The following is a 26,941-nucleotide window of genomic DNA, read 5'->3' as shown; positions in this document are numbered from 1 at the left end:
CAAGAGATTTTTCATGCTGGTTCCACTTTTTCCATCCTTCATTTCTTGAATCTAAAGTTCTGAATGTCCTCCTCACCCCCATTTGATCCCAGGATATTTTTCTGTTTTGTGTACTACCATTTTTAAAGTCACTTAAACCAGACAGCAGCCGCGGCCTTCTAGTTTGAGCTCTTGTTTACTTACTTCCGTTTTGACAAGGGGTTACCTCAGATTCGTCTTAGCAGTAATATCTCCATTATTTAAAAATTCTAATTCATTTCCTAATATTTTGGTATGGGGCCTCGAGTAAGCTGTGAAAAAGACAGTCTGAGACTTTATGGATTTGTGAGTCTCCTTTCTTTTGCATTTATGTCTGAATGACAGCTTCCCTAAGTGGGGTATCCCAAGGTCTCCCACTATTTTCCTAAGCTTTCCAGAGATGTTAGTCCAGCATCTTGTAATGATTGCTATAGCAGAATATGATAAATGTGGTCTGGTTTTTACCATTTTGATGTTAAGTAAGGTTGGTGGCTAGAAGACCATCATATAAAAATTGTTTTTTTTTTTTAACTCCAGAAACAAACACTTGGAAAATATAAACTTATTTTTAAAAGGTACTATTTATAAAGCAACTAAAAATATAAGATATCTAGGAATAAGTTTACCAAAGATTATTAAATCTTATTGAAATACATTTAAAATGACCTAAATAAATGGACAAATTGCACAATCATGAATAGGAACAGGGAGACTCAGTACTATAAAGGTGTTGATTCTCTTTCCTAAAATCTACGTATTCACTGTAACTGGGACAATCATTTATCCATATGGAAAAAAATTCATATTTCACACTGTACATAATAAAGTCAATGTAGATTCAAGATCTAAATATGAGAGGAAAATGTTAAGACTTTTAGAATAAAATAAAGTAGAACATCTTTATTACCTTATGGTAGGAAAGGATTGCTTAAGTCAGATGAAAAAATCACAAAGCACACAGAAAAATAATCAATATGACACATTAAAATTAAAGACTTTCGTTGACCAAAAAACACCATTTAAAAGTAAAAAACAGAAACAAAAACAAAAAACCAGAGACTAGGAGAAGGTATTCCCAAAACATCTAACTGACAAGGATGAATAAAGAACTCAGTCAGAAAAAAGACAATCCAATAGAAAAATGGACAAAAGACAGGAACAGACATGTCACAGAAAAAATATGGATGACTAACAAACAGAAAGGTGATCAATCTCATTAGAATCAAGGGGCCGGGCACGGTGGCCCACGCCTGTAATCCCAGCACTTTGGGAGGCTGAGGCAGGCGGATCATGAAGTCAGGAGATCAAGACCATCCTGGCTAACACGGTGAAATCCCGTCTCTACTAAAAATACACAAAATTAGCTGGGCATGGTGGCGGGCGCCTGTAGTCCCAGCTACTTGGGAGGCTGAGGCAGGAGAATGGCGTGAACCCAGGAGGCGGAGCTTGCAGTGAGCTGAGATCGCACCACTGCACTCCAGCCTGGGTGACAGAGCGAGACTCCGTCTCAAAAAAAAAAAAAAAAGTTGAAAACTCTCATGTCTCAGTTATAAGTGTCTAAGGATATTTCTTGGTTTATGATATTACTTTTTTTCAGTTCTGAAAAGTGTTACTCTGGTGTGATTTGATCTTTTTGTACTTTTGCTATTTGTTCGATCTCCAGAACATTTTTCACACAATTTGGATATCCTTGTTATTATCTTCTATATCAATTATCTTTGAATTTTTTATTTCTACCACATATATATCTGAAATCTAAAATTACATTTTAAAGTAGACTCACTTCTGCTAATATACATTTATCGTGTATATTACATCTTCCTCAATATTTTTTCTATTCCATTCTCTGTCTCTTTTCTTTCTGAAACTTAGTTATATGTATGCTAGATCTTTCAGTATTGTCCCACAAGTCCCTGAAGCTCTGCTCATTTTTCCCAGTATTTTTCCTCTATATTCTTTAGATAGAATTAGTTATATTGATCTGTCTTCAAATTCTCTCAGTTTTTCTTCAGTCATTTCCATTTACTGTCAGGCCCATATGGCAACATTTATTTCAAATATTTTATTACAGTTTTTGGTCCTAGAATTTTTATTTGATCATTTTAATAGTTTCTAGTTCTCTGAGATTTTGTATTTGTTAATTCTTTACAAACCTATTTTCCTTTACATTCATGAGCATAGTTAAAATAGCTGATTTAAAATTTTTGTCTGCTAATTATTTATCTGAGTGTCAGTCTGCATTGATTGTTTTTGGCTTACATTTTCTTTTTTTCTTCATATGCCTAGTATTTTAGATATTATCCAGAAAACTGTGAATATGTTGCAGAGCCTCTGGGTTCTGTTATATTCCTCTGAAGAGTGACGATTTGTTTTAAGCAGGCAGCTAATTTAACTACTTCAAACTGTAAACTGTCTCCAGTGCACAGCAACAGAAATCTCTGTTTGGTTCTTCTAGCCTTAGCTGGGCTATTTGCACACATGGTTCATGAGTCAGCCAATGACTTGTGCAGAGATTATATATAGAACATGTTACTTCCCCCTCTTTGGCTCTCATTTTTCCAAGATTTCCCCCTCCTCACTTTCTGGTTGCTATAATCACCATGAACCCTGTCTCCTGGCTCTTCATGCCAGTAAGACTACAGATTTTCTATTCATGTTTTAGTAACCTTTATTTGGCATGGATTCGGACCAGCTTTCCAGCAAAGAGCTGTAATAATGGGAACTTTCCCACTGTCATCTCCTACTTCCATATGCAGATTCCCCTCCATTGTCTGCCTGCTTGGCTTCTCTTCAGTGCCTCTGGATAGCTGCTTTTTGTATTTTGTCCAAAACCCATAGTTGTTATGTGCAGGAGGATTACAGAAGCCATAGCTTATTTCATTTCTAGTTTGAGTTTGTTTGTTTCCCATGGTTTTTTTTTTTTCTCTTCTCCATTATTTATTACTTTTTCCTCTCTGTGTCCCAGGGCAGCTCTTCTGGTGCCCAGAGTCTCACAACCTCTCCTGAAAACAGCCCCTACAGACTTCATCATTCTAATCACAGAGGCTCAAATCAAATCCAAGGGGCCAGACAGGGGATGAGGATATGCTATCAATGTCCTTGTCTTAGTTTTATTTGAAAGCAGCATAGTTTATATATCGGCAGCCTTTTATTCAATTCAGCAAATATTTGCAGAGTGTGTATAAGGTACAAGGCCTCTGTTTTAGGCCTTTTGGATACATTGATAAACAAAACAGTCAGGGATCTTTGCCCTTGGGGAGTTAAAATTCTAAAGAAGGACACACGCAATAAACAATAGACATAATAAATATTATAGTATGTGGTATACAAGGCAGTAATGTCCCAACTTCATCCTCATCCCCAAAGCAGTTTTGATTGTTTGAAATCAGTCATTCCCAACATCTTTATCTCTCTTCAGTCTGTTGAGTTGTTAGAATTGTCTTCCCAGAACTGAGAAATAGGCCGTGAATCCTGAAGGAAAAGCTCCCTGCCTCAGCTGCTTCAGTGATTCAATTTCACCACTGGATGGGAAAAAAAATGGAAGGAGCTAAAGAGGAATCCTAAAGGGATAGAGGGCAAAGGAAAAATTCAACCTACTCTCCACTCCCATGTGACCTCTATTTTACTTTTAGTGCAAGGATCATACAATCAGGTAGAGTAGTTTCATCACTCTGGTAGTATTATTCCTAGAAACTGAGAAAGTATTTTTTGTGGGGGCACAGATTATTTGTGTGTGTGTGTGAGTGTGTGTGTGTATTCTACTTGCCTTAATACTTGTATGTTTCATATATGTTATATGTAATATATATGTGTATGTGTATGTATTTTACTCACATTAATACATATATCTTTTTCATGTATTACATGTATATATGTATGTATGGGTGTATCTATTATAGGCCTTCAACAAGCCGTTTCATGTTAATTATTTTCTTATTTTCTCATGCTTTGACATTTTGGAGTCTTGCTGATCATGGACAGCCTGCCCCTTCCAGAGGTAGTCAATACCTAGAGATAGTAAACACCTCCCCAGGAGTGAACCTTTCATACACAAACCAACCAATCCAGAGCCCATACCCTCAACCACCTCCTTTATCAAGCTCCTCCTCTCAGGGACACTATCCCCCTGCCCCACTTACCCTAGGGCCAGGTATCAGGAGACTTGGGGTGGTTCCTGTACCTCAGAACCTGGGGAAATTATCCGAACTAGCCCATCCTAACTGCCTACCCTGCTTGTCTTTCTCACAGAAACTTCAGTAAAGGCTCCTGCCCACGTTTCCCCCTCACTCCCTTTGCCTTCTGCCCGAAGGTGTACCCTGCCTCCTGGTGTACCCTGCCTCCTGGTGTACCCTGCCTCCTGTTTCTAGAGATCCGTGAATATAACTTCCTCCTTCATGACAGTTATTCTTGTGTCCGCGTATCTCAGCATACTTGATTAAAACAAATTCCAGGTACATTTTAAAACACACTGTTAAAGCCTTTTGGAGGTACAGTGTCCTCAGTATGACAAATTTTACATATATGTACACCATCATCATTGTCATTGCTCACATTCAATAAGTTTACTATGGTCCAAGCATTGTGCTAGGTACTTTGGGATATTTAATCCTCATGATAATCCCTCAAAGTAGATGCTCTTATTACTCCCACTTTACAGATGAAAAACTGAGGTGTAAAGTGGTTAACTCACCCAAGTTGGAACTAGGATTTAAACTCAGTTCTGCTTAACAAAGTCATTATTCTTAACAGAAGGTCAGCGCACATTTTTTGCAAAAGGCCAGATAGCAAATATTTCAGGCCTTGTAGGACTTACGATCTCTGTTGCACCCACTCATCTCTGCTGCTGCTGTAGTGCAAATGCAGTCATAGATGATGCATAAATTAAGGGGCATGACCCTGTTCTGGTAAAACTTTATTTGTAAAAATAGATGGGGGGCTGGGATTTGTGTGTCAGTTTGGCCCCTGCTCTTATCCACTTGGCTTCACTGTCTCCATGATGGCAAAGATTCTGATTAAAACTGAACACTCTTCTTCTCTCCCACTTCATAACAGTGCTCAGCAGAGGCAAGTCACTGGACCACTCTGGGCCTCAATCCCTCCTTTAGTTCTTCACTGTGAACTTCAATCCCTTAGATCTCGGTGGGAAGAGGAACTTGACCTATACTGCAGCTCTGAACTTTATAATTCTGAATTTTCAAGAACTGAGCTCAGCCACAAGGAGTTGTGTACCATCGTAGAAAAGGGAAGAGTATGTCAATGTCCACAAGGGTGGCTCCGTCTGTCTAAAGGAGACATTCAGATGAAAATTGTGAAAGAGCCTTCTCTTACTTCTTTCATCTCCAAAACAGTACACTAAATGGTCTACCATGCTGTAGCCAATGGGTGGACAAGTCAGAAATTCTGTTTAGGGGAACGAGCATGCTTAGTGAATTTTAGTATGCATCACGCACAATGCAAGGCATGTGAAAACCCTTATTTCACCTACAATATCCCTATGGAGGTAGGTGTGGTAGTTTAGGGGTAAAGGAGGAGAACCGAGAGGATGTCAATATCCAGAGGATTGCAAGCCAGGTCCTCTCTGGACAATGCCTCATTTGGGAACCTGGCAGATCCAGAAACTAGCTATCATTAGTATGTCCAGTGGTGACAAACTCAATTACTAAATGAATAGGCCATCTGTTCTGACACATTGGTCAGAGTATCAATGTATTTATTTGTCTGGGAGTATTCATACCTAATGTGGAGTTGGTTCAACAAGCATTTCTTGAACACCTAATATGTGCTAAGGCCATGGAAACAAAGATATAGAAGAGGACATAGTCTTTGCACTGAAAGAACTTTCAGAGTGTCAATGCTTGCCGCTGAGGAATATGATGAGTGCTGGGGGAGATGGTGAGTCAGGGACAATCTGAAAGTGAGTCACACCCCAGTACAGACCTACTTGCTGGGGCACTCTCATCTAGAGCCTACCTATGGGATAGACGGAAGGACACTGAACTGGCTGCCCAGGATTATCTATAGCCTTTGCTCTGCGCCATCTTCTTATGAGACATTGAACACTAATGATAATGGCTCGTATATCTTGATGCCCATGGCACTGTTTGCTAAGTACCTTACATACATGACCTGGCAAACTGAATATGAATTCCTGAGTGTGATAGTGTAGGCCTCCTATCATTGAGCCCTAATATTACATGCTAGCTTTTTCTGCTCTATATGCATCCTAACCTGCAGCCATACTGCATTGTTTTCCATTAATTTCATGTTTCAGCTTTAGCTGATATGATACCTTCCACCTGGATTGCCTTCCCCCACTCAGTCTGTCATTAAGCTGGCCATCTTTCCATGCCTAGCTCACACGCTCACTCTTCCTTGAAAATTTTCTTTGACAGGGATTTCTCTTCTGAACTCTTATAAAACTTTGCATCTCACTCAATGACACTTAAATCCCTTTAAAAAAAAATCAACACTATTGGTTCTGATTATAAAGGTAAAACACTGCTCAATGGAAATGACTCAAACAATAATGGTGAAATTTTGGTAAAAACATCACACTCCTCTCATTTCAAGTTCCTCAAAGACAAGACTGTGTTTAATTCATCTTTATATCCCCTGGAATCTGCCCACTTTAGCGCCAGATTGTCTACACCAGCCTTCATTCATAGTAAGAATTACATAAGTATTTATTTATTTGAATGAATGAATTATACTTAGGACTTTTATTGCTAAACCTAGAGCTGATTTTAAAAATTTATGTGAGGTTTATGATTAATGATGCTATTAACATGTCTTTACTTCCAATATTATGATATCTCTTCTCTAAAAAATTACTGATACAATTATTTTGTTGCCAGATTAATGCAACACCTGTACTTTCTTGGAGTGTCAGGCCAAATCCATCTCTGATCATTTGTTATTACTGGAAATTCTATTGCCTCTATCTTCAGACCACTTTAGAGATGAATTACTTAATTCATGCTGAGAACATTTCAGTACTTCGGGTTGTTCACCTTTCAAAGTTCCTCAGGTATCTGCAAGAATTTGTAGTTAAAATATTCCAGGGTTGTAAGTCTTAACTTCATTGCAAATTGACTACACATTTTTATCATTAAATCATAAGCATCAGGTGACTTTCACATTTCTGCTGAAGGCATGTTTCTTATTAGGCTAAAGCTGTTCATTCTGTACAATTAGTGGTTCATAGCACACTAAGGAACATTTATTAATTTTCATCTTACTTGTTTTTTGAAGGTTATGGGGGTTAAGGGTTCTAAGTTAGACTTATTGAAATTTTAAAAGGTGTAAATAGGTAAATATTATGGTCCTTGAAAAAGTGAGATATTTCCCCTTTAAGCACGTGATTAATATTACTAATAAAAATGTCATCAGCCTTCCCTGCCAGGGGGATGCAGTTAGAAAGACATTTTGTATGTACGTGTGTGGTTTGCTTTCCATATCTAATATGACATTTTGAGAGACAACTTAATGTAACAAAATTACTTTTAAAAATAGATTCTCGATGCTTTGTTGTTCTTATTCAATAATTCCAAAGGAAAAATTGTATCTTCCTGTACATTTACTTAAGATTTTGCCTGACTACATTTGGTAGCTTATATCAGTGTTTGAGACATAAGAATTTTGTCTCTCTAATCAGATCATGCAACATGAATACAATTCTTGTTGAAGATTGAATTTCTGGAAAGCAGCCCTCCTTCCTATGCTTTTGTGGATAGATCATTTATCTTATACTTAAATTTGGTTTCCTTCATAAGCTAGTTTCTTAAATTATTTCTTATGCTACTATTCATAGTATATGGCATTGGTTATATATACTACACTAATTTTGGCATAGATCAAGCAGTACTTTTTAAATAGCCATATTGAGATATAATTGGCATACCATTATAGTTCACACATTTAATGAGCATGATTCAGTCAGTGGTTTTTAGTCTATTCACAGGGTTGTGTAATCATCACAACCATCTAATTTTAAAACATTTTTGTCACCCCCAAAAGAACTCCCATGCCCATTAGCAGTCACTTCCCATCAGCCCTAAGCAACCACTAATCTACATATTTTTTTTGAGACAGAGTCTTGCTCTGTTGCCCAGGATGGAGTGCAGTGGCATGATCTCAGCTCACCGCAACCTCTGCCTCCTGGGTTCAAGCTATCCTCCTGCCTCAGCCTCCCTAGTAGCTGGGACTACAGGTGCACACCACCACACCCAGCTAATTCTACTTTCTATCTTCATAGATTAAGCAACATTTTAGCAACACATCTTAATTATCTCAAAGTTTTGGTGATTTCATGACCTTATTGAAACTAATATATTCAACATAATATTCAGGTATATAATGACATTTTTCATCTTTGTACAATTTTTATCTTTAAAATGAATCATCTGGCTTGTCACAATTTCAAATCCATAGTTAAATGGCAGGAATGTTAGGTTTGCCTGGGCTGCCTTTCTGCTTGGTTGGTACTTTAAGAGCTTTACATTTGCACCTACAAAAATGCAGAAATGTTAGTTAGAAATATGGTGAATATTTGAATGGTTAGCATGAAACATACTCACAGCAGAATAGCTGAGGCAACTGTATCATCCTTCCTTTTTATTCTTCAGTTTCTTCTCCCTGCCTCCCAATACATAAACACTCACACACACAGACACATACATACTCACACACTCACATTCACACACACACACACACACACACAGTAGTCAAGGTCACATTTAGTGAGCAGAATTTATCCAGTGACAACAAGAAGTAGCAATACATGTCTAGTATTGATATATTATTATGCAGACTGTAAAGATAACGTGTGTTGTATATTTTGATTACATGCACATATGGCTTATTTTTAAATCATGGTGGGAGTTACAGAACATTCTCTAGAGGTTAGAAGTGCTAAAGCAGAAAGCAAAACTATATAAAATGGTATTCTAAGTAGATGTTTGATTCTACTGATTTTACTCATGGCATTATCAGAAAACCTGGAGATCATTCATCTAGTTAATCATTTGTTCCACACATATTTATTGATTAATGACAACATAAAGGGCATAGTGCAAAACCCAATAACAATAAACAGCTAGAATTCAGCTTCCTTGGGAACCGTTGTCCAACTTCAGCACACAAAAGAGTGGCCTTTCTTCTTACAAGGAAAGAGCTCAATGAATTATGAATCTTTTCCTTTTTCTTGAAAAACCACAGCCTATATTTTGCAGGAAAATTCAACATAATTGGTATATACCCATCTTTTTAGGTGAATTAGGCCTTAACTGACAGATAACCCACTTTGTTCTAAAATTCAACAAACTCTAGGAAAATCTTATTCCACACAATCTTTTGAATATGTCATTTGCCATTTATATTTGATGGCCTTAAGAAAAAAAACTTATAAAAAGGTATTAATGCAAGTAGATAATAAAGCTGCATTCTATAAATCTATAGCAGCTTACAGTAATCATTAAAGCATGCAAAAGCCTTTCATCTATTCAAAAATATGCAGTGCACAGAATGTCTGCTAAGGTGCATGACAAGTCAGAGTTAAATATATATTAATAAATGAATTAGCTTCATAAATAATAGCCATAATGACATTTTAGGAGACAATAAGTCTGAGGATTGTCAGAAAACGGTTGATGTATGAGCTTCACGTCTCAGTGATTCTTCAAAATGAATAGGCTTTGCGAGATAGTTCAGACCCGCGACCAGCCTATTTCCTTGAATAATTTACTTGTTGTCAATTTGTACAGCCACATTACACATGCAAATTGTGCTGCCTGTGCAAACACCACTTGGAGATGATAAAAACAAATTTACGAAGGCTATAGAAGAAGGATTTATTTCACTTTCTCACCCAGGTCAAGCAATACATGTATCTGACGATTGTGTGTACCCAATTTTGTTGTAATTATATCAGCAAATTATTCCTTATAATCTTATTATTTTTAGCAGTCTCCTTGTGCTTGGGATAATTAGCTTTCTTCACTCAGTGTAAAAACAATTCAACTTGCCAGCCAGGTAGGGCATAGCTCCATTATCTGTTTTGGGTTTAAATTTATTCCCTATATTCTTGGACACTTTGTGTAAATTAAAAATTTCATAGTCCCTAATACTGTACACGCTGTTCATTCAGTGATGAATTAAGGCCCCTAAACCTCTCCGTTTGCTATTAGATATCTCACCCACTTTATATGTTAATCTGTGCTAATGAATTCCACAACCCCTAGCCACAGTGAGATGACTAAAATTATTACCACTTACAGAGATATGCCTTTTTCATTTAAAGTTCAATTCAAATTGCTCGCATAAACAGTCTGCCACACAAAGATACCTCCTATAAAGGAGAGTTACTTACCTATAAGTAGAGTTCTCTGAAGGTAGTATTATCTTTGGATGCACATTCCTGGGTCATGTGCCCTCAGGTCTGTGGCACTGGGGGAGAGAATTCATCGCTGATGGGCAGGTCTTTCTTTCCTTGGGGCCCTTCATTAGCTCTGTGGCCTGTATTCCTGAGGGTTATTTGTGCCACACCCCTTTACCCAACCAGTCTTGTCCTTAGCACAACAGACCCCAAGGAAATAGTGGGGTAACAGAACTGCCTAATGAGAATTGTAGGACTGGTTACCATCAACGATGGCTGATGAGCCAGAAGCAACCTCCATCTTTGTAGAAGTTACCTGTAAAATAAAGCTCCCAGTAACTAAAAAAAAAAAAAAAAAAAAAAAAATCTATTTTTTTTACATATAATATATAATTTAAAATCTTTTTTTTTTTTTTTTTACTTTTTGCAGAAGTAGCAATTTCATTATGGAAATAATACATTCTCATCGTGGAATTCTCATAGTAGAAAATATAGATAAACAAAAAGAATAAAAATCACACATTCCCACCAGTGGTCCCACCACCCAGTGACAGGCACAACTCGTTTCTGGTATCTATTTTTACAGACTATACTCTCTTAAGATGACAACAAAATCACTAGTCTTATCAGGTCCCTCTTCAACCCACTCCAACCAGAGGTTCTAGGACAGGGTGCCTACCTCATTTGTCCGTTCGTCTTCCACTTAACTCATTTTAAAAGTGCTTTTGCTTTCTTTCTCTAAAGTTGAGTGATTCCCAGAGTTTTGGGTGCTGAGCCCTTTGCTCCTTCCACCTCTCTTTCCTCAACAGAACATCCAAGCAAGTTCTCATCCTGCTTTAGCCCTAATTTACTCTCTGTAATTACCACCTTCTGAAATAACCTTCCAGAAATGATGCAGTAAGACACAGAGTGTTAAGGCACAGTCTGAGGTCAGCCCTTGGGCCAGACCTCATTGTACCTTGTATACCTGGATTGTCTCGGAGGTACAGGTGGTGCTGCCCTTTTATTGCCGCCTCTGCATTTGATCCTCACAACTGCTGTGCAAGCTGGCAGAGCAGGTGCTGTTATTCCTGTTTTGCAGATGAACATCTAAACTCTGGGAGGTTAAGTAACTTGCCTGGGAGAAAAGAATTAGTACCCAGGTCTTTGCAATTCCTCAACACAGGACTCTCCATTTTAATTATTGCTCTTAATTGTTGCTTATGATTTTGGAACTTAGGGCAGTTGGTATGTTTTCAGTATTTCTCCTTAGAGATGGATTATTTCCAAAGGTAAATCTTTGGAAATCTTTTTGGTTAGGGATTCAGAGCTTCATACATTATTTTATTTTGAAGTTCCTTAATTATTTATTACCTTGAGAAGGCTATTTACATAAAGCAAATATTTTGCTTGAGGAGAGTTTATAATAGTCTACCTTTTACAGGATTCCCTGCTTAAAAGTCAAAATAACTTCTTGGGAATAAGAGTTTTCCAGTCTATGGTTAAGAAAATACTCACGGATTAACTTAATTCATTATCACACCTGGATGTAGTATGATCAGGGCCCAAGCTGAGTCCTTCCCACTCTGCGCTTGTCTTTTTGCCACAGGGTCACTTACAGCATTACACACTCATGCAGTTAAGATGGCAAATCCCATGTGATATATAGTATGGGAATAATATCAACTTAGAGGAACATTTAGTACATTGTTTGAAAATGTGAAGCCATCACATGGATGATAGATTGAGCAGCCTACAATTAACCTGACTTAATATTTGGCAGAGCCAGATGGATAGCTCTTAACATCTAATCTCACGCAAAGTGCTTTATGTTCTTCATAAATAAAGAATAATAAAAACAAAATACTTGAATTCAGCATCTTCTCTGGAACACAGTGTGTTCACCTAATTGTCTTATCTCCATTTGTGAATGGCAAATGTGAGTTTGGTTGCAGCAAGACCAAGCCCAGAAAAACGTGAAGTAGGCGAGGGTGGCTTTCTGCATCTCAACCATCCTCAGTAACTCCTTTCTTCCTCCTCCCAGTGTGCCCCAGCCCTTTCTTCTTGGGTGCCTTTGGCCTGCTACTTGTCCTTTCATTAAAACCACCTCCCCTGAACCCAGAAGGTCATTCAGTTTCACTGCAGTGCAGTTGGATAATGAAGTTTATTGTGTTCTCGCCCCCAGGATTATTTTTGTTTCGATAGGGGAAAACCTTGGAGAAGATATTTAGGGACCAGGAAGACGTTCCTGGTGACCATCAAATGATGTTATTTGGCTCAAAGTTCTCAATTGTTATGCACATCTTGGTTGTAGAACTGTTGAATGCCATGTGGAAGATCTGGGTACCTTTTCTGGTTTACTCATATACAAGATGGGGATAATAAGAAACCTCCCTCCTATGACTCAAGATGGGGATAATAAGAAACCTCCCTCCTATGACTCAAGATGGGGATAATAAGAAACCTCCCTCCTATGACTGTTGTGAGAATTCAATTAGCCAGTGTATGCAAAAGCACTTGGAATAGTTTGGCAGTTAGGAAGGACTCAGTTCGTTTTTAGATATTCTTCCATCCTCGCCCTTCTCTTCTTTCCTAGGGGAGGCAATGAGGTATAGGAGAAAGCATATGGGCTTGGGAGTTAGGTGATCCTAGACTCAGATCTAAATTCTGCCATTCGCTAGCTATGCGATCATGAGCACATAACCTTTTCTGAAGTTTAATTTCCTTTAGTTTAATTTAGGGATAATCAGAGTATCACACATGGTTGTCATGAAAATTAAGTGAGATAATGTGTATGTTATGCTTAGCATGGTGTTTTGTACCTAGCAGACACACATTAGTGAATTATTATTCATGCTAATAAATGCAAAAGATAAATATATTGAAGTCCAACAGCACGATTTTTAAGCTATTGCTTCTTGTAGTCACTTAACTATGAATGTCAGCTTGTTTGTATTTAGTAAGAGTTTCCAGGCTTATGAACCGTAGGTATCATTTCCTTTCTGTGACTATTTCCCCACTATCCAAAACAAACAAATTAAAAAATCCAATAGTATATTTGGATAAAACATTTTAATGAAGTACTAAGGAGGCGTTAATGAGTGGATTGTTGCTATAAAACAGATGTAATATATGGGAAAACATGAAGTATATGTTAATAAGACCTCAGTGAACAAGAAAAGTAAAAAAAAATATATATATATATAAATTCTGTTAAGCAAAATTATGGAGAAAGGTCTTTGAGTTTTAATTGAAAAAATTAGCAAACATTGAAAATTGTTTCTTTTTGCAGCATCTTTCAAGTCCTATTACTAGTTAAAATAGTTTATGATTATTTCAAAATATATTTTAAATAATTCTCTTTCTATCAGAAAAAATGAATCCTGTGTATATACCATATAAAATAATAATATATAATCTACTTTACAATAGTTTCAGAGTTGTTTCATTAAATCGGTTCTAGCTGTTTCCATTAAACTTCCTGAGTTTCATTCTTTCCTTTCTCCATAGAATCAATGGCCAAATCCTTTATATTTTTTCCTGCTTTTTCATCTTTTTCCAGTCTATTCTTGGAACAGAAAACACAGTCTTTTGTTTTTGGATTCAGTCCTATTGCCAATACTTTTTACTTTATTATTGCTATAGCCAACTAGCAGGCTTCCCTGACTACAGTCTATGGGCCTCTATTAACCCGCCTTTTCAGAGTCTCCACAATTTGAACTCTACTCAACTTTCCCATTTTTCTGATGATGAAACTGAGGTTTGGGGAAGTTTAGATTGTTGAACATAGCCATACATATTTTTGTGATTTCAAAGTCCTAGGTCTTATCATTAAACCATGCTACTCTTTCCTAAACATGGCCTAAAATTTTCCAAATTTTTCTAAGATGAATTTTCCTATCATATATACCTATTAAGCTCTTTACTTCTTCCTAAGGCCAGTATCTATCCTACCTTTACCAAAAAACTCTTTGGAATCCTGAACTGATTGCATTGCTTTCTATTTACTGTGATGTTGATAGTTTTATTCTAACATTTATTTTAAGTTCAGGGGTACATGTGCAGGTTTGTTACATAGATAAACTTGTGCCATGGGGGTTTGTTGCACACATTATTTCATCACCCAGGCATTAAGCCTAGTATCCATTAGTTATTTTTCCTGAACCTCTCCCTCCTCCCACCCTCCACCCTCCAGTAGACCCCAGTGTGTGTTGCTCCCTCTATGTGTCCATGTCTTCTCACATAATAGTTTGTTGTATTCTCAATATAGCACTTAACATTTTTTTGCTTTATATTAAAGTTATTTACTTCTGTCTGTATCCCCAACTTGATTTTAGATTCTTGGATGGCAGGGAGCATGTCTTATCTGTCTTTTTAAACAAATTTTGTTTTCAGACAAGGGTTCTTAGAATTATCTGTCTTTTTTAATTATCCTCCCCTTTCACACAAAAATAGTGTTCTCCAAAGTGCTTTGACACCAGTAGATTTTAAGTCAATGTTAAATACATGGAATTATAATTTTATTTTAAAAGAGAAGCGAGGTTCTGTTTTTTAAGAAATCTGAGTGTGTTTTTTTCTGTTCTAATGGCAATTTTTAATGAAAAATAGCAATTATTAATTAGGTCTTCTTACACAGAATACTTTTTTCTCAACAAGGATATGTTCTGTATAGCTAAGAAAAACGTATGCCAAGTTTACTCATTATTCATCATTTAAATATTTACCAAGTTCCCAGCATCTTCCACTATAGATAGATAATACAATTGTCAAAGTGGTACTGAACATAAAAAGTAACAGTCCTTGATCTTAAATAATATAAACTAAAATGAATAAACCCTAACAACGACAACAACAACGAGGATGAAAAGACTCCATGAAAAACACAAGTGATGTTTAAGGAGATATGTACCTGTTTGAATTACAAACACACTTCCCAAATAAGCTTCTGTCTTACCAACCTTTCCATACATAATAACTGTAGACTCTAGAAAGAAGCAAAATAACTGTTTGAAGGCATTGGAGAAGAAACAGAAGCAGGCAAATACTGGAGAGGTTAGATACTCAGAAGAAGCAGAAGGCAAGGGATTAGTTTACCTTTTTTTTTTTTTTTTCCATGCTTTTATCCTGAGACCAGGTCATAGCCAAAGCTGGGTAGGAAGGCTAGAAACTGAATAGAAATCTTACTTGGGGAAAGAGTTTGGGTCAATAACAGCTGCTAGAAACTGAACTGGAATCTTGAAAAGAAGAGCGGCAGAAAGGGTGAGCCTAAGTTCTACATATAAGCTATGTTTCTATGTACTAATCTCCGGATGACCGTTGAATTATGCAAGTGAAGGGCAGACTCTAAGAAGCCCAGCTAAGGCTAAAATAACTGCCACCTATTGAGCTGCCACCTATTGCCAGGGAGACACAGCTTGCACTTTGGGCTTAACCTAGTTAGCTGTCTCTGCTTAAAAAAAATATATATATTATATAAAATATATACATTTTTATATACATTATACATTTATTTATATATAATGTATATTCCTTTGAAGAAGCATAATAGAATCCAGAGTTTCTACAACATATCCATCACAATTTCTAGCATAAAGTCCAGAATTACTTGTCATATAAAGATACAAATAAACATGAAGCAGCTTTAAAGAAAAAGAAAATCAATAGAGACTAATTCTGAGATGACACCAAGGTTGTAATCAAAAGATAAGAATTTAAAAAATAATTATGCTTCAGGACTGAAATGAAAATATAATAATGAAAAGATAGAAAACCTTAGTTGGGAGACATAAACTATAAAAAGGAAATTAATAGAAATTCTAAAACAGAAAAATAAAATATGTAAAATAAAAAGTTCACTGGATGGCTTAGATGCAGAATGGATATGATAAAAGAAAGAATCAGAGAACTTGAAGATAGACCAATAAAAATAATATACTCTGAAGAACAGAGGGAAAACTTTTTTAACACATAGTTTTTTTCTAAATAGAGATGGGGTCTCACTATGTTGCCCAGGCTGGTTGCAGACTCCTGGGCTCAAGTGACCCTCCTGCGTTGGCCTCTCAAAGTGCTGAGATTACAGGTATGAGCCACCATGCCTGGCCTATTTTAAAAAATGATCAGAGCCTCAGAGTCCTGCAAACAAATACTAAAATATCTAATATTGGAGAAAAGTAATGAGAGAATGGACTAGAGAAGTTATTTGAAGAAATAATGGCTGAAAATTCCTCAATTTTAGCTAAAGATATAAATTTTGTAGTTTAAGAAGTTCAGTGAACTTCAAGCAAAATATTTAAAACATAAACAGCATATTTAGAAAAACTACAGTCAAACTGTTGAAAACTAAAGATAAAAAGACAGTCTTCCAAGCAGCCAGAGAAAAATGACACATTCCATATCGGGGAATAATAATTTGAAGGACCTCAAAGGTTGCATCAGAAATAACAGAGGCTAAAAGACAATGGAACAACAGTTTTAAAATAATAAATGAAAAACCTATCTACCCAGAATTCTATATCCAGAAAAATAGCCTTCAAGAATAAAGATGAGTTCCACTTCTACCAAAGACATAGAAAGCTACAAACAGCATTAATACCATCCTAAAAATAAGAAAGAGTCATATAAATGACAAAAGTATAACTTTCCTTGAACCCAGAACACTAAGTTCACAGAGCAAACAAATAGCTATAAATCTAAGAAATGACAAGCTCCTTCAGAGAGCAATGATATGGGAGCACTGACTCACCTGGGAAAAGCACAGGAAGAAGGAACAAAGAAGAAATGGAATAAATAGAAAATATCTAGAAAGGTGGTAGATTTAAATGACTACACCAATAATTACATCAAATATAAATGCTCCAGCTACAACAATTTAAAGAGATTGACAGGACAAAAAAGCAAGACCCAAGTATGTATTATCCATAAGAAATACAGTTTTTTTTTTTTGAAAGAGTCTTGCTCTGTTGCCCAGATGTGAGTGCAGAGGCATGGATCTTGGCTCACTGCAGCCTCAACCTCCTGGGGTCAAGTGATAGTCCCACCTCAGCCTCCCAAGTAGCTGGGTCTGGCTAATTTTTGCCCTTTTTTTTTTTTTTTTTTTTTTTTAAGAAACGGGGTCTCACTCTGTTGCCCAGGCTGGTCTCGAACTGCTGAGCTCAAGCATTACACCTGCCTCAGCTTCCCAAAGTGTTGGGATTACAGGCATGAGCCACCATGCCTGGCCAAGAAGTACACTTTAAATGTAAATCATATATACATTAAGAATAAAATAATGGATACAGATATGCCATGCAAATACAAATTTTTTAAAACCTAGAGTGGCTATCTAGATATAAAACAAAATAGACTTCAGAATAAGGAATATTACCAAGGATAAAGATGACTATTACATAGTAACAAAAAGGTCAATTCACAAAGACGTCATAAAACCCCTATATATATGGGCACCTAAAAACATAGCTTCAAATACCAGAAGCAAACCTGATATAAATGAGAGAAGAAATAGACATACCCATAATAACAGTTTGAGAATTCAACATTCCTGTCTCAGTAATCAATTGAACAAGTTGGCAGAAGATCAATAAGGAAATACTAAACCTGAACAGCACCAGCAACTTGCGCTAACTCAGGTTTGCAGAACAATCCATGCAACAACAAAAAATGCATAATAAAAATTTAAAAATTATTTGTATATAATAGCAATGAAAAGTTGGAAATTGAAATTAAAAACAGTTCCAACACAGTTTGTAACAATTTATAGCATAAAAGCCAAGAAATAGTTTTAAATATAAAATATGTGCATGATCATATGCTTGAAACCCCAAAATATTCATGAGAGAAATTAAAGAAGACCTAAATAAATCTAGAGGTAAACTTCATGGATTAGAAGACTCAATAATGTTAAGATATCAGTTCTCTCCAAATTGATCTATAGGTTTAATGCAGCCCCAATCAAAATATTAGCAGTATATTTTTGTAGAAACTGACAAGCTAATTCTAAAATTTATATGAATAAGCAAACAAGCCAGTATAATAAAAACAATTTTTAAAAAAGAATGTGGTTGGAAGACTGACATTACTTGATTTCAAAACACATCATAAAGCCACTGTAAGACAGTGTATATTGGAGAAAGAATATATGCATAGACCAAAGGAACAGAATTGAGTCTAGAATATATATAGTCAATTTGTTTTTTATCACAGGTGCAAAGGCAATTCACTGGAAGAAGGAGTTTCAATAAATCATGCTGGAACAACTGGGCATCCAGGTACCAAAAAATAAACCTTGACACATACTTTGTATTGTATATATAGTTGATGCAAAATGGATCATAAACCCATAATCTAAAATTACAAAAATGTGTAGAATAAAACAAAAATAATAAAACCGAAAATAATCTTTGTGACCATTTAGCCAGTCGTGGTTAATGGAGGCTCAGGAGGCTGAGGCGGGAGGATGGTTTGAGCCCACAAGTTTGAGGCTGCAGTGGGCTGTGGTTGCCTTGAGCTGTGGTTATGTCACTGCACTCCAGCCTGGGTTACAAAGTAAGATCCTGTCTCTAAAAAAAAAAAAAAAAAAAAAGTTATAATAAAAAGCAAAAAAAGTGTTTGTGACCTTGGACAAGGCAAGGATTTCTTAGAATTTCCTAGACATAACACATGAAGCATAAACTATGAAAGAAAATATTGATGTTAAACTTTATCAAAATGGAAAACTTTTGCTCTTTGAAACACACTGTTAAAAAGTCAAAAGACAATACAGAGACATCATAAGTTATTAGATAAATTAAAATTGATACACAGTGAGATACCACTACACATTTATTTGAACCCACTTATTTTTTATGTCCATACCGAAGAATGGGGAGCAACAGGAATTTTCATACATTACTGATGAAAATGTGTAATGGTACAGCCACTTTTGAAAACACTTTGGTAGTTTCTTATGTAGTTAAATAAAAACTTATCATATAATCCAGCAATCCCGTGCCTAGGTATTTACCTAAGAGAAATGAAAACTTTTTTTTTTTTTTGAGATGGAGTCTCGCTCTGTCACCCAGGCTGGAGTGCCGTGGTGCGATCTCGGCTCACTGCAAGCTCTGCCTCCCGGGTTCAAGCCATTCTCCTGCCTCAGCCTCCCGAGTAGCTAGGACCACAGGCACCCGCCACCACGCCCGGCTAATTTTTTGTATTTTTAGTAGAGACAGGGTTTCATTGTGTTAGCCAGGATGGTCTCGATGTCCTGACCTCGTGATCCGCCCACCTTGGCCTCCCAAAGTGCTGGGATTACAGGCATAAGCCACCGCACCCGGCCATGAAAACTTTTTTTTACACAAAAACCTTTATGTGAGCATTTTAGCATCTTTATTTATAATTAATAATTGCTAAAAACTGAAAACAATTCTAATATCCTTTAACTGGTGAATAGACAAACTAAGCATAGCTACACAATGGAATACTACTTAGCAATAAAAAGGAACAATCTGCCAATACATGCAGCAACATGCATGATCCTCATATGCATTAAGCTCCTTGAACTAGGCCAGACTCGAAAGACTAGACTACTTGATTTTATTTATATGACTCCATTCCAGACATGGCAAAACTAGGAGGACAGAGAACATCTCAGTAGTTTATAGGGGCTGGGGAGGGAGAAGTGGTTGACTATATATGGGCATGATGGCAACTTGGATATATTCTGTATACTGATGATGGTAGTGTTTACATCACTATATGCATTTATCAAAAATCATAGTGTACACATAAGGTGTGAATTTATATTGTATGTAAACTATAAAATTATTCCTCAATAAACCTCACTTTAAAAAAGATTGAAGGTAAAATAAAGATATTTTCAGATAAAAGAAAACTAAGAAAATCCATTGCTGGTAAATCTACACTACAAGCCATGCTAAAAGAAATTCTTTAGAATGAAGGTAAATGAAAGCAGATGTAAATTCAGATTTACAGGATGGAGTGAAGAGCCTCGGAAACAGTAACTATGTGGGTAAATGTAAAAAACTATTTTTTCCTCTGTATTTCTTTAAAATACATAATAGTTTCAAGGAAATAAAAATAATGTGAGATTTACAATGTGTGTAGATGCAGTGCGTATGACAACATTAAGAGTGGGCCAAGAGCTTTGAAAGGACCCATGCAGTTCCAATGTTTCTACATTTCACACAAATTATTAAAATGTTAACTTTAAGTAGTCTGTAGAAAGGATGAGTACTGTAATCCGTAGAGTGACCAGTAAAAAATAAGGGCCGGGCGCGGTGGCTTATGCCTGTAATCCCAGCACTTTGGGAGGCCGAGGCGGGTGGATCACGAGGTCAGGAGATCGAGACCATCCTGGCTAACACGGTGAAACCCCATCTCTACTAAAAATACAAAAAATTAGCCGGGCGTGGTGGCGGGCGCCTGTAGTCCCAGCTATTCGGGAGGCTGAGGCAGGAGAATGGCGTGAACCTGGGAGGCGGAACTTGCAGTGAGCTGAGATCGCGCCATTGCACTCCAGCCTGGGAGACACAGCGAGACTCCATCTCAAAAAAAAAAAAAAAAAAGACAACAAGGTATAGATAAAAAGCCAACGTTTACATTGGTTTTTTGAAGGATCTGGTTTTGAAGGATGAAAAGATATTTACCAGGTATAAAAGAGAAAGTTATTTCAGGCAAAGGAAATAGTATATACTAAATTCCACTTGGATTACTTTTCCATTCTTAGGACTTCCATAGTTCATATTGACATCATGAACCTCACAATTTTAGTACTTATGGTTTAAATATTATTATGTCTCAGACTACAAACTTCTTGAGGCCAGTTTCTATACAGTTCTTTTGAATCTTCAACCCTTAGCATAGTGCTGAGCATTGGGCACATAGTAACAACGATGAAGATATTGACAGAAGAATCTAATACTCTACCAACATTTATGGGTTTCTTAGTTTTTACACGTGAAGGAAGGAAGGAAGCTAATATTTGTTAGCCACTGACTACATGACAGGCTCTATGTTAAAGCTTTACATGTATTCCTTCATTCAGAGACATTAATCAGACAGTGGGATGTTTTTGGAAGATGAAGGTATTAAGAAAAAGGAAATTAACATAGATTTTAATATAACGAATAAGGAATAATTGAAGAGGATGCCTCGAATGGGATCTGATCACTCACTAGGTCCTGAGGGGGAAGGAGAGAGAGAAGATGTTTTGTTCCCGAAGCCTCTCATTTTGTGAGTTCCCAGGGGGTATACCATGCCACTGGGCAGTAGTGATATCCATACTTTATTGATTGCATTGTGATGACATTCATCAGGAGCCTCTTCTTAAAAGAGGCAGTATGTGGATAGTGGAGACAGCAGGATCTTTTGAGTCCAGTGAAACTTCCCCACTCTGGTTCTGCATGTTACTAAGCATGTGACATTAGGCAAGTTTCTTAAGCTCTTGAAGTTTTAAATTTTCTTAGCTATAAAATGGATACAATAACAGCCACCTCATAAGATTACATAAGATATTAGATACAAATTTCCTAGCATACAAAAACGCTCAATAAGCCTCCCTCTCCTGTTCTGTTTTCTCCCTATGTACAACCTATTGGAACCGAAAAATTTGGAAGTACTAGACATGACCAATAAATAAAAAGTGCTTTTCTTTGGCAACATTCTATATTACAGAAATTTTGTTTTCTCAAATGTCAAGTCCTGTTGATATCGTAGTGTTAGTTATTCAACATATTCTTGGAAGACTAACATTGTTTATAGATGCTTCAGTTTGCAAACCTAAAAATATCCAGATAGAAGGCCAGGCACAGTGGCTCACACCTGTAATCCCAGCACTTTGGGAGGCCAAGGCGGGCGGATCGAAAGGTTAGGAGATCGAGACCATCCTGGCTAACACGGTGAAACCCTGTCTCTACAAAAAAAATACAAAAAAATTAGCCACGCGTGGTGGCGGGCTCCTGTAATCCCAGCTGCTTGGGAGGCTGAAGCAGGAGAATGGCATGAACCTGGGAGGCGGAGCTTGCAGTGAGCCAAGATCGCGCCACTGCACTCCAGCCTGGGCAAAAGAGCCAGACTCCGTCAAACAACGACAACAACAACAACAACAACAACAACAGATAAATTGTCATTCCTTAATCATGAAGGATATCAACATGAATCCTGAAATTCAGAGCTCCCTGGTTTCAATTCTTTTGCTTAAGTCACTAAATCCCTTTTTCCTCTGAATGCCAAAAAAGAGGTGTTTGTATAGAAAGAAATTAATATTCTCTTTCTCAGTTTCAGCAAGAAGCACATTTATTATATGTTCAACAAAGTTGTATTCACTTTTCCAACTTAAAAATATTTAAGGGGTTTCATTATATTTTGAGAAATTATTCATCAATCCAGGATTTAGCAGCCACCAAAAAGAACTCCACAATTAATCTTTCATAACATAGGTGTGACTTATAATCTCTACACTAAAAAATTGTTAAATGTAAGGAAAAACTGTTCATAAACTATAATATTTCTTGGCAAAGAAAAACTGCTTTGTGTTTTTAAAGATATGGTTGAGAATTTAAATGAAAGCTACATGCTTGAAATTAGTGCCAGATGCAACACAATTCAAGCACAATTCACTAGCTGCATCAGATATTTCACTATGATTTAGTAAAAGGTATCCAACAATTCTACATTTCATAGAAATCTCACAAATACAAGTATTTCATTCACAAAACTCATGGCTTGGCAGGCTTCCAGGGCAGGAATTTGCTGGAAGAAAGGTAAATTTATTGATTAACATAAATCAAAGGACTGACATTTTCCCTAGAAAATTGACAAAACAATAATATTCAGAAACTGAAGTTCTTACAACCAGAGTGAGAAGAAAAGTCTGAGTTATTATTTACATTTATTATAGGCATCCAGTAATGTGATAAACAATTAGGTAATTAAGAATTCTCAAATCAGTATTGAGAAACTTAATTTTAAAATGTTAGATATTTTTGAAGCAAGATTTTCCAAAAACCTTTGCTATGAAATCTGGTGTTTGTAAATCTTTGTAGTAGTTATAATTATATGCCACCTCTATCCCTTGCATTTATTAATATATGCACTAAATAATGAGCATCCTTTGATGGGATCCATATAGAAACAATCAAGATTTTTTTTTTTTCTGAGATGGAATTTCGCTCCTGTCACCCAGGCTGGAGTGCAGTGGCGCAATCTCAGCTCACTGCAACCTCTGCCTCCCGGGTTCAAGTCATTCTCGTGCCTCAGCCTCCCGAGTAGCTGGGATTACAGGAACATGCCACCATGCCCGGCTAATTTTTGTATTTTTAGTAGGGGGGGGTTTCAGCATGTTGGTCAGGCTGGTCTCGAACTCTTGACCTCAAGTGATCCACCTGCCTCGGCCTCCCAAAGTGCTGGGATTACAGGCGTGATCCACCATGCCCAGCCCCAGATCATTCTTAAACATACAAACATTAATTCCTTCCTACCCCATGCCTCAGTTCTTCCCCCTCTGCTATCTCTTTCCCCATTCCGGTCACATTTCCACCATCAGCAATTGTTATGAGCTGAATGTTTGTGCACCCCTAAAATTCCTATCTTAAAGCCATAACCCAGTGTGGCTGTGTTTGGAGATGTGGCCTCTAAGGCAGTAATTAAGGTTAAATAAGGTCAGAAGGGTAGAACCCTGATCCAACAGGATTAGTGTCTTTTTAAGTACAGAGAAGGGACACTGGAGAGCTCCCCAAACTGTGCATATAAAGAAAAGGTGATGGGAGCACGACAGGGCAAGGGTGGCTGCCTACCACGCAAGAGAAGAGGCCTCAAAAAAAAAAAAAAAAAAAAACCTACTTTGCTGTCATCTTGATCTTGGACTTCCCAGCATCTAGAACTGTGAGAAATAGATTCCTGTTGCCTAAGCTACCTTGTCTGTAGTATTTTGCTATGACAGCCTGAGCAGATGAAGAGCAATTAAGAGGCCTAATGCAGTTACAACAGCACTCTCAGGCACACCTTCTTGTTAACTGTTTAACTTTTTAAAGATTTGGATTCAAGGAAAATCCTATTGAGAAGCTGAACAGATTTGGCCAAAATAGTTTTACACAGATCCTTAACTCATTCAGCCTTGCTTCTACTCTAGAATCAGAGAATGTGAACAGGAAGAGGGACCTCGGCGATCCAAACTTGTTGATTCAGGTTTTACTATGATTCTGGGGTTATAGAAAACTGCTCTCTAAACTTGGCGCATCTTCTGGAAGATGTTGGAGGTGAGGTGGTTTAGTGGATAGTTAATAGGCTTAACCATCTGTTGATGTGAAATTGAGATATATTACTGAGTGCAATGCAAAATTTTATACACATTTAGCTTGCTTTGAAGAAAGACATTATTGGTAATGTTAACAGCAAAAAACAGCTGAGATTGAAAATTAGTGTGGGCCAGGTAACATGTTAAAGTCTTTATGTGTACAGTAGCCTCCCTTATCCTCAGGGAATACCTTCCAAGACTCCCTGGTAGATGCCTGAATCCTGGAATAATGGCGAACCCCACATATAGTTTTTCAATCTGATAACCAAGATGGCTACTAAGTGACTAAGAACCTGGTAGCCTAACAGCATGCATGGACAAAGCGATGATTCACACTGCAGATTTCATCAGGATACCCAGAATGGGCTTGCAATGAAACATTTGAATTGCTTATTTCTGGAATTTTTTACTTAATGTGTTTGGACCTTGGTTGACCCCAGGTAACTGAAATCAGGCTAAGAGAAGCCACAGATGAGGGAAGCCTACTGTATTTTCTTTTCTTTTCTTTTTTTGAAATAGGGTCTGGTTCTGTTGCCCAGGCTTTTCTTATATAATCATCACAAAATTAGCAAACAGGTACACTTAATGTTATTCTTATTATAAAACAGTATTTCGGAAAATGCAAATATTTCTAAAATAGCCCTATTCCCATCCCTATCACATAGCATATTTTATCCTCTTCGCAGTGCTTTTCTCTCTCTTTTTTTCCCCTTATTTTCTATGTTCCCCAAGCACCCACTTCTGGGCATAACACAGTGCCTGCCACAAATAAGAAAAAAAGTTCGGTAAACTTTTGGTCCAGTCAGTGAAGCACCTTGGACCCCATCACCAGATGGTAGGCGCCAAGAGAGCAAGAGTCTGCCTGTTTTCTGCTAACCAGAGATTAGCATGATGCCTGGTACAAAGTAGGCGCCCAATAAATAGGTGAAGAAAGAAAAAAAATTTAAAAAAAAGGAAGAGAGTGAGGGGAAAGGATGAATGAATGAAGACGTTTGCAGAAGGGCCTAGAAAGAAAGCACTCTGCAAGATTCTCCCTCCTGGTGGCATCAACTCTCAGTTCAAGGTCTATGTCAGCCCTTTCCTTGCCCAGACGCATTGGCCTACAGCAGGGAATGAAGAAAGAACAAAGTCTTTAAAAATGTTCGGAAGAAAGAGAAAACGGCAAGATAAAAGAGAGAAAAAAAAGAAAGAAAGGAACCACCTCCTTCGGGCAGACTAAAAAGGAAAGCCCCAGGAGGCCGGTTGCTAAGGCGACCCTAGGGCCAGAACGGCCCCAGCCCATTGGTTGAGACGCAGGAGCCAATGAGAAGGCGCGATGTTGACGGGGTCCTAAGATGGCTGCTGGGCGACCGCTTCCTGACAGGTGAGTACGGCTTATGGAGGGTTGGTTACCCGCCGGTTCGGGCTCCGGCATGATGAGTCTGGGAGGGCCTCTTGTGGGCAGCCGAGGGAGGCGGCATGGGCGGCCTCATAGCTCCTCGGCCGAGCCTCCCGGAACAGGCTAGAAAAGCCCCCGGCCCGGGGCCGCCCTCAGCCTTCCTCGAAAGGGGCGTCGCAGCGGCCTCCCCAGCCTGTTATGTGGAGGGGGTTCTCCGTCCCACCCAGGTCAAAGTGAGAGGGGATTGAGGAGGCTGTCGATAGGGAAAACAGGCTCACGTTTACAGTTGCTGTATTCCGGAAAACAGCTCCAGTTAATGGGACTGCCAGCAGGCTAGACATCCTTCGCCGGGATCTGCAGCGCTTAGTTCTGTGCCCGGGAGGGGCTTCTCTCTGTTTTGGGATTGGAGTGTGGCATTGCCGCCAGAAAGCCTGCAGAATTCCGGGTTGTGCAGCCAAGCAGGAACGGTGTACCTTTCTAGACCCATCGTCTTGCAATCTTGGACCCTGTAAGTATTCTCACAGCGGAATCGACTTAAAATGAGCCTTGAACTGTTAACTTGGTTTATTGTCTTTCCATGCAGGATCTTGGGTCTGGGAAAATGTTTTCCAGGCCTCAAGTAAACGACCACTCTCTTTAATTAAAACAGTTGAATACATGCAAAATCTTGCTAAATAAGTAGTTTTTCTGGATTCGCTCTCAGGCCTGTAATTGAGTTGTCCTTTCTGTACCTTTTTTGAGAAAAGGAACACATTCATTTCATAAAAGTAAATAGGATATTTACGTTAATATTGATGTTAACATGCTTGAAAATAGTAACTATTTTTAAGTCACAGACTCTGATTATGATGTAAATTACAATCTTCAGATTGTTAAATAATTGTGGTGGCTTATAATTCGTATACAA

General features: G+C 37.6%; 1 protein-coding gene and 1 long non-coding RNA gene across 6 annotated transcripts in view; one reads left to right on the top strand and one right to left on the bottom strand.

Annotated features, from left to right (window-relative positions):
- Positions 1-26,406, bottom strand: LOC100972217 (uncharacterized). The gene is made up of 3 exons (XR_004664868.2): positions 26,313-26,406; positions 10,385-10,706; positions 1-3,539 (listed from the first exon to the last, which is right to left on the bottom strand). It is a non-coding gene; the product is annotated as an uncharacterized LOC100972217 (long non-coding RNA).
- The window catches only part of FAM204A (family with sequence similarity 204 member A), a 35,912-nt gene continuing 31,613 nt past the window's right edge, over positions 22,643-26,941 (top strand). For 3 of the 5 annotated variants that reach the window (XM_063607915.1, XM_024930459.4, XM_034931590.3), the window contains exon 1: positions 26,406-26,542. Coding sequence is in view for 1 of the 5 variants with exons in the window: in XM_003825640.5 (XP_003825688.2) it covers positions 25,959-26,019 (61 nt within the window). In the remaining 4 variants the exon portion in view is untranslated. Of the gene's footprint in view, positions 26,020-26,404; positions 26,543-26,941 lie in introns of those variants that run through there. The other 2 variants (XM_003825640.5, XM_063607916.1) reach the window with 2 other exon arrangements.

This window comes from Pan paniscus, chromosome 8 (genome assembly GCF_029289425.2).
Source record: "Pan paniscus chromosome 8, NHGRI_mPanPan1-v2.0_pri, whole genome shotgun sequence".
Taxonomy (NCBI): Eukaryota; Metazoa; Chordata; class Mammalia; order Primates; family Hominidae; genus Pan; species Pan paniscus.
The sequence above is the reverse complement of the archived record's forward strand: the minus strand, read 5'-3'. Positions and strand labels throughout refer to the sequence as shown.